The sequence below is a fragment of the Lithobates pipiens genome, unplaced genomic scaffold (assembly GCF_037356315.1).
Source record: "Lithobates pipiens isolate NorthernLeopardFrog02 unplaced genomic scaffold, aLitPip1_a1.2 Scaffold_13, whole genome shotgun sequence".
NCBI lineage: Eukaryota > Metazoa > Chordata > Amphibia > Anura > Ranidae > Lithobates > Lithobates pipiens.
Window position 1 is genome coordinate 95,793,387 of NW_027507718.1, and position 16,587 is coordinate 95,809,973.

The 16,587-nt window shown below is 45.5% G+C and overlaps 1 protein-coding gene across 1 annotated transcript; it reads left to right on the plus strand.

Moving 5' to 3' along the window:
* Nucleotides 1-12,892: 12,892 nt before the first annotated feature.
* On the plus strand, nt 12,893-15,928 carry LOC143974162 (zinc finger MYM-type protein 1-like). The gene is made up of 3 exons (XM_077475283.1): nt 12,893-14,430; nt 14,516-14,618; nt 15,103-15,928. The coding sequence occupies exons 1-3, from the start codon at nt 12,935-12,937 to the stop codon at nt 15,628-15,630; spliced, it is 2,127 nt and encodes a 708-aa protein (XP_077331409.1). The 5' UTR covers nt 12,893-12,934; the 3' UTR covers nt 15,631-15,928.
* Nucleotides 15,929-16,587: the final 659 nt, after the last annotated feature.

Here is a 16,587-nt window from a genome sequence, read left to right on the forward strand (position 1 = left end):
CTCCTCCTCCTACTCCATCCTCCTCCCTCTCCTCCTCAGCTGCCTCCTCCTTTTCCGCTGCTAGCGTCTCTTCCACTGCACCGCCCAAGCTCCCCAGAACCTATTCCACATGCCAGGTGAGACGTTGCCATGCCGTGCTGCGTCTGTTGTGCCTGGAAGCAAAGAGCCACACTGGCCCGGCACTCCTTTCAGCTTTGCGTTCACAGGCAGATGAGTGGCTAACACCGCTCAATTTGACAGTTGGTAAAGTGGTGTGTGACAACGGTGCCAATCTGCTTAGCGCATTGAAACAGGGCAAAATCACGCACGTGCCGTGCATGGCACACGTCTTAAACTTGGTCGTGCAGCGATTCCTTGTCAAATACCCTGGGGTCCAGGACATCTTGCGGCAGGCAAGGAAAATCTCGGCCCATTTCAGAAGATCTTACACGGCCATGGCTCGCCTTGCTGACATTCAGCGGCGACACCATCTGCCGGTCAGACGTCTTATTTGCGATTGCCCGACGCGATGGAACTCAACCTTCTATATGCTTGATAGGCTGCTCCAGCAGAAACGTGCAGTTAACGTCTACCTGTATGAACTCTGCGAAAGAAACGGTTCTGGGGAGCTGGGTTTTTTTTCACCGCGCCAGTGGCTGCTCATGCGCGACACATGCAGACTTCTGCGGCCATTTGAGGAGATCACCAAACTGGTCAGTCGCAGCCATGGCGCCATCAGTGACATGGTACCTTATGCCTTCTTTCTGGAGCGTGCATTGCGTCGTGTCATTGATCAGGCTGTGGAGGAGCAGGAGCGGGAAGATGAGGAAGTCGCAATGCTGGATGAATTCCCAGGGGGGGCTACTCTATCTGAGACAAGTCAACAACAGGAGTCTGATGAGGAGTCAGAGGAGGATGGTGCCGGGGCGGATGAGCAGGAGCAAGAAGAGCATGCTTTAAACCTTTCTGGGATCCCTGTTGTGCGAGGATGGGGAGAGGAGAATGAAGAGGACGACATTATCCTGGATGATGAGCAGGAGCCAGGCCACCACACCGCTTCCACTTTAGTGCAAATGGGGGCCTTCATGCTCCAGTGTTTTAATAGGGACCCCCGTATAAAAAGCATGAGGGTCAAGGACCAGTACTGGGTGGCAACGTACTTAGACCCCCGGTACAAACACAAAATGGCGGAAATGTTACCGCCGTCGCAGAGGGCTGTCAGAATGCAGCACTTCCAGGCCTTGCTTCGAGAAATGCTGCATTCTGCTTTTGCGTGCGCTGGCAGAGGAGCAATTCCCACTCCCAGAGAAGGATTTGCGGGTACCAATCCAACAGCGCCTGCAAGAAGAGGCCGGTTTGAAGATGTGTTGGTGACTTCGGATATGAGGTCATTCTTTCAGCCGACCCATCGACAGGTGTCATCCGGATCCAGCATCAGGGAACGCCTAGACCGTCAGGTGTCCGACTACATTGGGTTAACGGCCGATGTGGACGCTCTGAGGAGTGATGAACCCCTAGACTACTGGGTGGGCAGGCTTGACCTCTGGCCAGAGCTTGCCCAATTTGCAATCGAACTGTTGGCTTGCCCCTCATCCAGTGTCCTGTCCGAAAGGACGTTCAGCGCAGCAGGGGGGATTGTGACCGATAAGCGTACTCGCCTAGCTCACCACAGTGTTAACTACCTCACATTTCTAAAAATGAATGAGGCATGGATCTCGGAGGAATTCAACACATGTGACCAGTAGACCATGTATATGTCTATAAACTATTTTTTTAATCAAGCACACAGACCTTCTTAATTCATTTGGCTCACTTCCTTGACCCAAAAAAGCACACCGTACTATATGCCCCTACCCTCCTCTTTGAAGAGGTTGAGCGGTGTCATATTTCTACTGGGGCTGCTTATGATATCCCTGTGCTGTGCTGACTTCCTCCTGGGGGTTCTTATTATGAAGGGATCACACTATCCCTGTGCTGTGCTGACTTCCTCCTGGGGGTTCTTATTATGAGGGGATCACACCATCCCTGTGCTGTGCTGACTTCCTCCTGGGGCTGCTTACGGTGCTGCTGTCAGTGCTGTATGTCACGGTGCTGCTGTCAGCGCTGTATGTCACGGTGCTGCTGTCAGCGCTGTATGTCACGGTGCTGCTGTCAGCGCTGTATGTCACGGTGCTGCTGTCAGCGCTGTATGTCACGGTGCTGCTGTCAGCGCTGTATGTCACGGTGCTGCTGTCAGCGCTGTATGTCACGGTGCTGCTGTCAGCGCTGTATGTCACGGTGCTGCTGTCAGCGCTGTATGTCACGGTGCTGCTGTCAGCGCTGTATGTCACGGTGCTGCTGTCAGCGCTGTATGTCACGGTGCTGCTGTCAGTGCTCTGTATTACGGTGCTGCTGTCAGATGCCTCTATCACGGTGCATGTGTCATTCCGGTATGTCACGCTGCTGGTGATCATCTCCTGCACCCTCTTCTTTGCCTACCCTGGTCCCTGACCTTCCCTCTCCTCCATTGCCTTCATTAGCTCCATAGTCCTGAATTGTTAGAACAATTTCCCAAATAAAATAAAAATGCTTGTAGTTATCGATCCCAAATTCACCTCATACATGTATTATGTCATTGTCCAGATGGTGGGACTACGTTTTACCCCCTAATAATTACCACGTGGCCGCAAATTCGACATGAAGGTTTGCAAAGTTCGCCTCCCATTGAAGTCAATGGGGCCCGCGGCGAACGTTCGGTTTCGCGAACGTTTGGGTCCGTTCGCATTTCGCGTTCGCGAAACGTCCCGTCGGAAGTTCGTCCATCACTAGTTACAACGATAGACGTTATTGTTACCCTCCGAGCGGAGTTGTTCCCTTGCCCTTGCGTACAGTGTGTTCCCATTTGGGGTACCTGGGGCGAAGGATTGATCTCTTTTAATGCCTATATTCTGTCATGTTGATTTTATGACTTTACTGACATCGTGCTATGTTTACTCTATGTTTTATAGCAAGTTGTTATCTTATCACATGTTGTATTATTATGGACACTTTGCGAATGTAACTTCCTTGTCCTGTAACATGCATATTTACTTTCAATAAAAAAATATTGAACATTAGAAGGTGTCATGGCTGACTGCAAGCGTTTCTCAGCTAGCTCGGATTGATCTGTCCCAATAGCTGGGCTGGGGTTCAGTTCTCATTAACATACAATGGAGAAGTCTAGTTCTAAACCTTTAACCCTTTGCTAAGACAGTCAGTTTTGAAATATAGTACAACTGATAATATATCTGCCTCCAGACATGGTTAATTATGGCGAAAACAGCTTCACAGCCCCCCTGATAATAAAGAGCACAAAAAGAATTTCCAGAAAGTTCCAGAAAAGATCTTACAAAAAGATAAGTTGCAATTTTGACATTTTGCTATTTGAATGGGGACACCTAACAATAACAAATATGAAGAAACTATTGTCCCAATTTGGTTGAAAAATAGAAAATACCCTTTAAAGTGAGTCTGAGGGCATTTTTCTCAGGACAGAGTTTTGTAATTTTTTTTCAATACAACATACAATTCAGATACGCATATATTTATCTCTATACATACACAGTATACTGTATATATATATATATATATATATATATATATATATATATATATATATATATATATATAGATATAGATATAGATAGATAGATATATAGATAAATATATATATTTATACAGTGTCTTACAAAAGTGAGTACATCCCTCACATTTTTGTAAATATTGTATTATATTTTTTCATGTGACAACACTGAAGAAATTACACTTTGCTACAATGTAACGTAGTGAGTGTATAGCTTGTATAATAGTGTACATTTGCCATCCCCTCAAAATAACTCAACGCACAGCCATTAATATATAAACTGCTGGCAACAAAAGTGAGTACACCCCTAAGTGAAAATGTCCAAATTGAGCCCAAAGTGTGAATATTTTGTGTGGCCACCATTATTTTCGAGCAGTGCCTTAACCCTCTTGGGCATGGAGTTCACCAGAGCTTCACAGGTTGCCACTGGAGTCCTCTTCCACTTCTCCATGACAACATCACGGAGCTGGTGGATGTTAGAAACTTTGCGCTCCTCCACCTTCCGATTGAGGATGTCCCACAGATGCTTAATAGGGTTTACTGCTTTACCCTTTAGCTTTACCCTCAGCTTCTTTAGCAAGACAGTGGTCCTCTTGGAGGTGTGTTTGGGGTCCAGGGGCTGACTGACCATTCGGGCACTCGGACACTGCCCGAGGGCCCCATGCCACTAAGGGACCCCATCAGGGTTGCCATCTCAATAAAACCAGGGACAGTATGTAAAAATCTGTGTTTTTTTAAAAAATCCCAATATTATAGCTGCCCCGCCTCTCCAGTACCTTTTCAGTGTGTGTATGTGTATTCTGTGTGTGTATTCTGTGTGTATATTGTGTGTCTGTGTGTGTATACTGTATGTGTGTGTGTGTATACTGTGTGGCCCCATAATCTCCTATTGTCTAGGGGCCCCATAATCGTCTCCTATTGATCAGGGGCCCCATAATCCCTTATTGCCCGGGGGCCCCATGAGTTGTCAGTCCGCCCCTGTGGGGATCATTATCATGTTGGAATACTGTCCTGCAGCCCAGTTTTCGAAGGGAGGGGATCATGCTCTGCTTCAGTATGTCACAGTACATGTTGGCATTCATGGTTGCCTCAATAAACTGTAGCTCCCCTGTGCTGGCAGCACTCATGCAGCCCCAGACCATGACACTTCCACCACCATGTTTGATTGTAGGCAAGACACACTTATCTTCATACTCCTCATCTGGTTGCTGCCACACATGCTTGACACCATCTGAACCAAATACGTTTATCTTGGTCTCATCAGACCACAGGACATGGTTCCAGTAATGCATGTCCTTAGCCTGCTTGTCTTCAGCAAACTGTTTGCAGGCTTTCTTGTGCATCATCTGTAGGCCAATTTGATGCAGTGCGCGGTGTATAGTCTTAGCACTGATAGGCTGACCCCCCACCGGGAAACTGCATAAAAAGGCTTAATCCCTTACTAGCCTGAGCAGCCTGTCTTACTTGATAACAGAAAATGTTTCCCGTGTAGGCAGCCTGCCTACATGCCCATTGCAGGCTTCTTGCTGAATCTTATATATTTAACCACTTACGGACTGCCCACTGTGGATATACGTTGCTATTTTAACATGTTAGCTGATAGCTGCCATAACCCCTGTATTTTTTTTAATGGCGGGCGGTCCGCTTTAAGATAAACCCACCCCCCTCCTGCCGCATCCAGGTTGTCTCTACCGCTTACTGGATCCATCAGTAGTGTCGGAGACGACCCAATGGCAGGAAGTTGGGTGAGGGAATGACGGCTCCCACTCGACTCTATGTCATTGGATGACAGGAGCGACGTCAAACGTCACTTCCACCCAATGGCCTTAAAGGGACAAAAGACTTTTCTTTTTTTTTCTATTGCTTTTAAAGTGTAAGTAAACCCCTCTATCGTTTTCAGTCAATGAAGCTGCCATCTTTGCTTCTGTTTAAGCTACAACTGCCATGATGCTGCAAAATATCCAGCCATTGGATATTTTGACAGTTTAGTTGAGAGCACAAGCATTTCCATCACATGCCAGAAATAAAACTGTTTTATGGATGAGTTTACTTCCGCTTTAAGTGTAAATGTCAGATCTGAGGTCTTTTTGATCCCAGATTTCATATTAAAGAGGTCCTGTCATGTTTTTTTTCTATTACAAGGGATGTTTACAGTTTAAAGTGATCAAAACACAGTGCAAAAATAGAAAATTAAAATTAAAATAAATAAGAAAAAAAAATATTTAAAGCGCCTGTCCCTCCGTGATTGCGCTAAGAAGCGAATGCACTACGCAAGTCTCGCTCGCATATGTAAATGGTGTTCAAACCCCACATGTGAGCTATCCCCACGATCGTTAGAGCAAGAGCAATAATTCTAGCAAAAGACCTCCTCTGTAACTTAAAACTGGTAACTGTATAGATTTTTAAATGTCACCTATGGAGATTTTTAAGTGTCAAAGTTTGTCGCCATTCTACGTGTGGGCACAATTTTGCAGCATAACATGTTGGGTATCTATTTACTCGGCTTAACATCTTTCACATTCTAAAAAAAAAAATGGGCTAACTTTACTGTTTTTTTATTTTTAATTTTAAAAAAGTGTAATACTGTGCAAGTATTGCAACGACCGTCATTCTAGGGTATCTTAAAGATATATATATATATATATATATATATATATATATATAATGTTTGTGGGTTCTAAGTAATTTTCTAGCAAAAAAAACTGATTTTAACTTGTAAACACCAAGTGTAAAAAAAAAAAAGGTTTGGTCTTTAAGTGGATAAAAAACTTTGTTATAACATGATATACTGTAACTAAGACATTTCTCTCTTTCACCAGACTGAAACATGATTGGAGTTGTTAATGTGACTTATGTGGTTATACAGGAAACATAGAAGGAGGTGATCAACCTTTCTCAATTTTTTAACCCCAGAGGGACTATTGAAATAATTTGCAGAATCTGAATTCTGATACAATACCTTTTAGCTCTCTTATGGCTTGTTCAGATATGCAGCCAATGGTCAGTATAAACTGGTTAGTGAGCCACAGTTTTACCTCCCCGTACCACCCACCAAAGTCTCTTGTCAAGACTATATACATGCCAAACGGCCATGGTAAAAACAAAACCCCCGTCACATTCATCAACTGGTACTGCCACCAAATGTAGTTAATTATATTATTAATTATTATAGTTAATAGGGCCATGTTGCAACTTCCCCTACAAACACATGCAATGCATGCAATTGCTGCGAGGTAGTTTGCCCTTTTTAGTGCTAAAACAGTTGGTGAAGAAGCAAAATATTGCCTGACAGCAGACTGTCAACCTCCCCCTTAATAGTCATCCACCAAACTGCTTTTCAAAGGGGCAGCAAGGGGTCATGCAACATGTGAGATTGAGCCCTGACTCATAATTCCTTTCTACTGGATTATGGATAAAATTCAGTAGCGCTGCTCATGAAAAATCTGGATTAGAGGTATCAGGGGATGCAGAATTTCATGACAGATATTATTTTGTGAAGCTAAGCCAGAGGGCTGGATAAAACAGAGCAAATAGAGTTATACACAATTACACAAATCTCTTAATATTCATCAAAAGGCAGAAGGGTGTTTGTGACATTTTTTTTTATAGATTTATTGTCACTGTCCGGGATTTACCGACACAATTTGTCTTGGCTATAACAGAGCCATGCATTTGATTATTGACATAGTTACTTTAAGCCCTTGTACACACGGTCGGAAATTCAGACGGAAAATGTCCGATCGGACCGTGTTGTCAGATAATCCGACCGTGTGTGGGCTCCATCTGACTTTTTCCGTCGGAATGTCCGACCAACAAAGTTTGAAAGCTGGATATAAAATTTTCTGACAACATGATTCGATCGGACTTTGTCTGATCGTTTGTAGAGAATTACGATCGGACAAAGTGCCACGCATGCTCAGATCAAATTACGAGACCAAAGCTATTGGCTACTAGCTTGAACGTAGTCCCATCGTAAAAAACGAACATCATCGCGTTCCGAATGATCGGATTTTCCAACCACTTTTGGACAAAATCCATCGGAAAAAATCTGACGGATTTTGTTATCGGAATGTCCGACCGTGTGTACAAGGGCTTAGACTTAATGTGCTTTAATTGTGTAGAGATGACTCCAGAGAGGGGCTGCTGGTAATTTTGGGTCCCCCTAACTGTCCATTGGCTACCTGACCTGTCACTGGTCCTAATAGCCCACCAACAAACTCAGGCTCCAGTCCAGAGGTCTTTGTATGGTTTATTGCTGAACACAAACAAATGCAGGGAAGAGGGTTTGGAGCAGTGGCGGCCCGCCCATAGGGGGCGCCCGGGCGCCGCCCCCCCCCCCCTCCCCCAGGTGTAAAAAAAAAAAAGTTAAAAAAAAAAAAAAAAAAAAAAAAACGGGCCCTTTAAGACATTTAAAAAAAAAAAAAATGTCATTTAACAATTTTACATAGTGTACTGTGGCGCCGGTCACAGTGCACTATGAGAAACGCCACGTCAATGCAATCACAAGATTGCATCCATGTCGCTTCATTTGCGGGTTAAAAACCCGCCTTGCGGCGCACTGCAGAACGCCGACTGGCTTCCGCCCGTAAAATCACTGTGATTCTACGGGCGGGAGCATTGTCATTCTTAGACAGGCACGTCACTTCCGGCTTTCGGCTGCTTTGCGAAACCCGGAAGTGACGTCGGCAGCTCCGTTCCTCAGCCCGAGCGGAGCTGCAAGACAGGCAGGAGGTGAGTCAAGTCACCGCATAAAGACCTTAGTTTCTACTTTGTTAAATGTTCATGCATTTAGCTGAATGAATGGAAAAAAAGCTTTCACACTTCAGCCAGAAAGGTTTCCCCAGGCCAGGCGACTTTTGCCGTGGCCAATCAGAGAATGAGCTCTGAAAGGGAAACTCCTCGCCAAATTTTTGAAAAAAAATTGGCGTGGGTTCCCCCTCCGAGAGCATACCAGGCCCTTAGGTCTGGTATGGATTCCAAGGGGAACCCCATATGCCGAAAAAAACGGCGTGGGGGTCCCCCCCAGATCCACACCAGACCCTTATCCGAGCACGCTACCCGGCCGGCCAGGAAGGGGGGTGGGGACGAGCGGGCGGCCCCCCCCCTCCTGAGCCGTACCAGGCCGCGTGCCCTCAACATGGGGGGGGTGCCTTGGGGGAGGGGGGGGCGTGCGGCCCCCCCACCCCAAAGCACCTTGTCCCCATGTCGATGAGGACAAGGGCCTCTTCCCGACAACCCTGGCCGTTGGTTGTCGGGGTCTGCGGGCGGGGGGCTTATCGGAATCCGGGAGCCCCCTTTAATAAGGGGGCCCCCGGATACCGGCCCCCCACCCTATGTGAATGAGTATGGGGTACAATGTACCCCTACCCATTCACCTGTGAAAAAAAGTACAAAAAAAAAAACACAACACAGGGTTAAAATATTTTATTGCACAGCTCCGGAGGTCTTCCGTCTTCGGGGGTCTTCTCGCCGGACTCCTCCGCTATCTTCTTGTAGCTCTTTTGCTAGCGGAGGAGTCCGGCTTTCTTCCTCCCCGCCGGCCTCTTCTTCCGACTTCGGGGGTCTTGTCCCCCTCTTCGGTTCTTCTGCCGGGCCACCGCGCCTTCTTGTAGCTCTTTTACAGGCGGTGGCCCGGTCTTCTGTCGCCGCTGCCGCCGCCTTCCGTTCTTCTTCTTCTTCTTCTTCTTCTTGTTCTTCTTCTTCTTCTTCTTCTCCTCCAGGAGATGTTGACTCGACGAGCTCTCCGGCCGCAATGCCAGAGCCGCGCTGTGCTGCCACTTATATAGGGACAATGGGGCGGTGTCACATGGGTTGATGTCACATGGGTTGGTCACATGGGTTGATGTCACATGGCGACAGTCCATGTGACATCAACCCATGTGACATCAACCCATGTGACACCGCCCCATTGTCCCTATATAAGTGGCAGCACAGCGCGGCTCTGGCATTGCGGCCGGAGAGCTCGTCGAGTCAACATCTCCTGGAGGAGAAGAAGAAGAAGAACGGAAGGCGGCGGCGGCGACAGAAGACCGGGCCACCGCCTGTAAAAGAGCTATAAGAAGGCGCGGTGGCCCGGCAGAAGAACCGAAGAGGGGGACAAGACCCCCGAAGTCGGAAGAAGAGGCCGGCGGGGAGGAAGAAAGCCGGACTCCTCCGCTAGCAAAAGAGCTACAAGAAGATAGCGGAGGAGTCCGGCGAGAAGACCCCCGAAGACGGAAGACCCCCGGAGCTGTGCAATAAAATATTTTAACCCTGTGTTGTGTTTTTTTTTTGTACTTTTTTTCACAGGTGAATGGGTAGGGGTACATTGTACCCCATACTCATTCACATAGGGTGGGGGGCCGGTATCCGGGGGCCCCCTTATTAAAGGGGGCTCCCGGATTCCGATAAGCCCCCCGCCCGCAGACCCCGACAACCAACGGCCAGGGTTGTCGGGAAGAGGCCCTTGTCCTCATCGACATGGGGACAAGGTGCTTTGGGGTGGGGGGGCCGCACGCCCCCCCTCCCCCAAGGCACCCCCCCATGTTGAGGGCACGCGGCCTGGTACGGCTCAGGAGGGGGGGGGGCCGCCCGCTCGTCCCCACCCCCTTTCCTGGCCGGCCGGGTAGCGTGCTCGGATAAGGGTCTGGTGTGGATCTGGGGGGGACCCCCACGCCGTTTTTTCGGCATAGGGGGTTCCCCTTGGAATCCATACCAGACCTAAGGGCCTGGTATGCTCTCGGAGGGGGAACCCACGCCAATTTTTTTTTCAGAAATTTGGCGTGGAGTTCCCCTTTTAGGGGTGACCTGAAGTCGGATCGCAGTCGCCCCTGTGAGAATCGAGCCTTATGGTGTGTGTCCAAGGTCATGGGTGGAAATTAATCGCTTTAGAAAACTGGTATCTCATGATCTGCTTGTCTAGAACATTTTTTGCACAGAGGTTGAAGAATCTTTTGTATACCACATTGAAATTTAAGATAATAAAATACTATAGACACCTTTTTTCCACTGAAGAAAGTTTTTACTGTTTTAAAAAAAATGTCTTCAGTCAGGACTCCTGGCCTCCCTTCTTGCCACTGCTCCTAATCACACGAAATATACATTTTAACCTTTGCTTGTCCTTAATAATACCACTATGTCACCTAAAGCTCTCCTGCTACATGCATCCCATTTAGGAGTACTCAAGAACTTGCCTTATATTCTCCTGACCTGAGTGCTGTTCCTGCTTTGCAGCATGACATGGGAAATCCCATACACAGGGCGAGCAGTCTAGCTGTATTGGGTCCCTCCAGCTCTAAATCCCCTAATAGTTCCCTCTGAGGCTGGGTTGTCACCGCTGCGGCAGCGAGAACCGGATGTGATTCGCACCGCACTGCAGTGCAAATCACATCCGATCTCTGTGCGATGCGAGTTCAGCCATACAGATAGTATGGCTGAATTTGCATCACACCCGCCGCAAACTCGCACAGGACCCTTTTTTTGCTCCGCAGCAGAATCGGATCGCATGGGTGTTCAGACCATGCGATCCGATTCCTGTCCGAGTTTGCAGATTGCACTGCGATATGCGAACTGATCTGGGGGTGTCCTTAACATTTCACTGACACTCCCAGCAGTCCGCATAGGGCAGTGTGAACTGCCGGTGGGAGGCATGTGATGCGGGAAAACGCTGCGGATTCGCGGCGTTCCCGCATCGCTCCAGTGTGAACCCAGCCTCAATGCGGTATTCTTATTCAGCAAAGTGCAAAAAGTAATGGTGTGCTGATGCTCTGTTGCTTGTTGTTACTCACAGTTAATTTGCTGGCAAAGACATTTTATAAACCTTTTTTGTATTTTAGTGTAAATGTGAGATCTGGGGACTTTTTGACCCAGATCTCATATTTGAGAGGACCTGTCATGCTTTTTTCTATTACATTCCTTGTAATAGGAATAAAAGTGACACCATTTATTTTTTAAAACTGTGAAAAAAATGTTTTTTAAAGCACCTAGTCCCGACGATCTCGCGTGCATAAACGAACGCATACGTGAGTACTGCGCCCGGCCGCCCGCATATGAAAACGGCGGTCAAACCACACATGTGAGGTATCGCCGCGATCGTTAGACTGAGCTCAATAATTCTAGCCCTAGACCTCCTCTATAACTTAAAAGATGCAACCTGTAGAATTTTTTAAACGTTGCCTATGGAGATTTTTGAGGGTAAAAGTTTGACGCCATTCCATGAGCGGGCGCAATTTAGAAGCGTGACATGTTGGGTATCAATTTACTCGGCGTAACATTATCTTTCGGAATATATCTAAAAATTGGGGTAACTTTACTGTTATCTTATTTTTTTATTTAAAAAAATTATTTTTTTTCATAATAAAGTGTGCTTGTAAGACCGTTGTGCAAATACAGTATGACAGTAAGTATTGCAATGACCGCAATTTTATTCTCTAGGGTGTTAGAAAAAAAAAAGGGAAAAAGGGGCAGCTGCCCTGGGCCCTGGCATTGTTGTATGTCCCCAAGCAGCTGACTCATACTTGCAAACTATCCCAGTTTAAATTCCCTTGTCCCTTGAGGTTTTAGTCCTGTGCTTTGTCCCAATATCTCAGTGTGAAGTTCTGTTACTAAAGCTGCCCAGCCCTATTGTTGTGTACAGATAACTCACCTGCAGAGTGCAGACCCTGTGTTTACATGTAAATACAGGCATTCATATGTAAATAGCGGCGGACTGGTGGCATTGATATGTAAATAATAGAGTGGCCATTCATATGTATATCATACCAAATACAAATTTTTGCCCAGGGTCCAATCAATATTAAAGCTTTTTTATTTATTTATGTATTTATTTCTTTTTATGTAAAAGGATGAACTTCCGATGCAAAAGGCTGGACCCACAAATCTATATATGATGTGCAGGGTCCTGTGTATAATGTAGAGCCTGGTATGGTGTATAATAATAACTGATAGCTATTGTTTTTCCAAGATAAACTTCAAATTTCTGGCTGTGTTTTTCACATGGCAATATTGAATAAACATGCATCCAGAACAGCAGGAAAAATGTTGTGATCAGATTGAACCTACATTATGTACCCTGTACACTAGTCCTCTGAAGTCTATTGCCACTGTATAAAAGCCAGCCAGGAACTTAGCACAGGGATGGGGGGAACCCCTTATAATGGGCACAGCAGCCAGCAGCTGTACAGGCCCGGGAACTCAGCACAGCCATGGTGGGAACCCCTCATTATGGGCACAGTGAGGCTGCAATTGATGGGCAAGGTGAGGCTGCATTTGATGAAATAGACACTTGCATTTGGCAGCACCATAATCTCTCTTTTAAACTTACCCATACTTTCATTTGACTCATAGGTATTGAACATTGTGCAATTTATTTTCAAAATGACTGAAAATTCGGTTCCATCTTTGAAACTATTTCCCTTCACAAGGCGTACAGATGAGGAAAAAATGAGGTTAAAGGAGCTTGGACCATATCAACCCAAACTGCAAATTCAGCAGAGGTCAAGTGATCGTGGTCGAGTTTACACGCGAAGCTTTTCCACCACTTCTTATAATAAATGGAGTTGGCTAGCTGGATGTGATGTGACTCATGCATATTATTGTTTTCCATGTTTGCTATTCCAAAGTCATGGCACCGACACGCTGTGGATATCAACAGGGGTTAACGACCTAAAGCATCTCACTGAAAAATGCAAGCGGCATGAAACTACCCAAAGCCATCTTGACAATGTTATGAGGCTCGAGTTTTTTGGAAAGCGTAGCATTGGTGAACAGCTAGATGCAGGCTACATAATTTCCATTAGAAGACACAATGAAGAGGTCACAAAAAATCGACACATCCTGTCTAGGATAATAGACTGTGTGAAATTTTGTGGTGCATTTGAGCTGGCTTTGCGTGGTCATGATGAGAGTGAGAGCTCCGAAAATCGTGGGATATTCCGTGGCTTGGTTGATTTTGTTGCTTCTCTTGATGGAGTTTTGAAAGAGCACCTTGAGAATGCCACTGTTTTTAAGGGCACTTCAAAAACTGTGCAGAACGAGCTGTTGGACTGTATGCTGTCTGTAGTGAAGGAGCACATTATCCAAGAAGCACAGAGCAGCAATTTCATCTCAATCCAGGCCGATGAGACCACTGATATTGCCACCCATTGCCAACTTGTGCTTGTACTGCGCTACATAGATGACAAAAACAATGTACAAGAGAGGTTTTTTGAGTTTATTTCTCTACATTCCGCTAATGCAGATTCCATTGCTACAGCACTACAAGAGCGCCTTGCTGTCATCCTTCCAGGGGATCAGAAACATAAGCTCATCTCCCAAGCATATGATGGAGCCAGCGTGATGAGGGGTGCCACTTCAGGGGTTCAAAAGAAGATTCAGGATATTTACCCAAATGCCCATTACATCCACTGCTATGCACATCAGCTCAATCTGATAATGCAACAGGCCACTTCTCAAATGCCCAAAGTGAGACTTTTTTTTTCAAACCTTGGAGGATTTGCCAGCTTTTTTGCCAGATCACCCAAGCGCACAGATGTACTTGATAAAGTAGTTGCCCATAGACTACCAACATCAAGCAGTGTTAGATGGAACTTCCACAGCCGTGCCGTCCATACAGTGTTTGAGCACAGAGAGGACCTCATCCGCTGTTTTGAAACCATAAGAGACTCAGGTGATTTTGACTCAGTTACCATGAGAGAAGCAGCAGGCTTTGCCGTGCTGCTGGAGGATCAGGATTTTAAATATTTTCTTGCGCTTTTCCACAACATTATGCCGCATGTTGACCTCCTTTATGCCAAACTCCAGAAGAAGGACATAGATTCAGTCCACATTAAGGGGAGCATCCAGCAGTTCCAGCGGGACATACAGATGATCAGGTAGCAGCCGTAATCCTCCTTTTCCATGTGTTGTTGTTGTTATTATTATTATTTTTTTAATTATTATTGCTCATACATTTTGCAGAGATTCTATCCCATGCCTGGTTGACGAAAGCAGTCAAGGTGGTTCTCAACCGAAGAGGCGGGGCTCACTGAATCCAGGAGACCATAAACGCATTGCATCTGAGGTGAGTGTTTATTTGTTGCAATATTTGTCTTTTTGATAGCTCCCTTATAGATATGAAGATTGGAAAGAAAAATATTTTTCTTACAATAGTCATATAAAAATGATGTGATCTAAAAGGATTTGTTATTCCCTCTAGTGGATAACATTAGTATTACAACCTTCATCTGTGTTAGCTGCCTGAACATCAGAAATGCATGAAACTTGACATATTTACTAAGAATGTCTTGTTGTCCAATGTCCATGTGTATGGAGTGCTGAGAAATTATGGATTCCAAACCACTGAAACTGATCTCCCTTTATAACTTTAAAGTGAACATTTTAAAATGACCAGTTTTAAGTTATGACTCCATACACATGGACAAGAAATTCTTAGTAAATATGTCAGGTTGCATGCATTTATGATGGTCAGGGAGCTAACAGAGATGACATTGACACCCCTAATTGACATCACTGCCTAATTTTTGTTTTTATCCTTCACTCTATAGGTCTGTGATACCATACTATTGCACACCATGCAACGTTTCTCCTTCACAAAACACCTTGTTAGTGCCACTTTGCTTCAAGCAGACAGGTTTGAACAGTACGCAGTGGAGTTTCCCGAGGATGCACTGAGTGAGACTTTGAAGGCCTATCCAGTTCTGAATAAAAATAAGTTAAAGACAGAGCTTGGTCTCATCTACCGCACACAAGAGTTCAAAAAGTGTAATGGTGCTTTGGACCTATTCAGGCTGTTTGTGGGCAACAATCTTGCTCATGTATTTAGAGAGACTGTGACTTTGCTAAAGATCCTCATCACCACACCCATGACCACAGCAGAAGCTGAGAGGTGCTTCTCAACCTTAAAAAGAATAAAGACTTTTCTGAGAAATAGCATGACCCAGGAAAGGCTGAATGCATTGGCCATGCTGTCAATGGAAAAGAGAGTGGTGACAGAGATGACTGACTTCAACCAGAAGGTCATTGAGAAATTTGCAAGCCAGAAAGAAAGGAGAGCAAAATTTATTTTCAAATAGTTGGACTGTTGCTAACGTGAATTTGTATTCAGTCACCTTTACTCTGAGTCTTTTTGTTGTTTGTTGTACAATAAAGTTTGTTTTCTGTTGTAAAAAAAAAATCACTGATTTGTGGTACTTTTATTGCATTCTTTAACAGTTGGTTTAAACATTGACATTTTCAATATTTTATCCAGATATATAATCTGTCCTGTGATTCTGGGGCTGTATACTCTGTCCTGTGATCTGAGCTGTATACTCGTGACACTATGGGTGGAAGGAAGTGGAATACAGGGGACGGATTAGGTGGATTACATAAGGGGCGTGGTTTGTGAGAAGTGGGAGGGGCCAAAATGATGGGCGGGGTCATGATGGGTGGGGTCTTGCGCCCCCCCATCCAAAAACTTCACCAGCCGCCACTGGTTTGGAGTGCAAAATGCCTTAGACTCAAAACACAAAAGACAGCTTCCTGAGAATCCCAGCAGCAAACAGTCAAGTATCTATGACTCTGTAAAAGCAGTCACAGCTCTCCCCTGCAACACTTTACAACAAGAAGATCCCTTCTTCAGCCCAACTTTCACAGGTGTCTTTTCCTTAAGCCCCCTGCCCATAGCACATTCTGAGGCCTAATACAAATAGCAGCTTCCCACATACAAGCCTCATCCTAACGGACGCCTCCAGGAGAAGAGAGCATTGACAATATACTTTAAAACATTTAACAGGCAGGAGTATTCAACCAACAAGGATTAGGAAGAACCCTGGAAAAATTGATTTCCGCTTAGCTTGTTACAGCTTAGCCATAAACACTTTCAATTCAGCAGATGTGCTACAATTAATAACTTTAATTTGGAAAATGTCTGCTTTTCTTATGAAGTCAGCAGGACTAATTACACTGTTAAATTACAGACCAGTACAGGGCTGGCTTATAATTCGGCAAAGTTTTGTTACCAAAATGAAAGCCCCCCTACATTGAAATGA

Bases quoted from the DNA above. Each gene is read 5' to 3' on its own strand.
- LOC143974162 (XM_077475283.1), top strand. From the start codon at position 12,935: ATGACTGAAAATTCGGTTCCATCTTTGAAACTATTTCCCTTCACAAGG. The intron at 14,431-14,515 runs GTAGCAGCCGTA...TACATTTTGCAG, and splicing joins CGGGACATACAGATGATCAG to AGATTCTATCCCATGCCTGG. The intron at 14,619-15,102 runs GTGAGTGTTTAT...TTCACTCTATAG, and splicing joins ATAAACGCATTGCATCTGAG to GTCTGTGATACCATACTATT.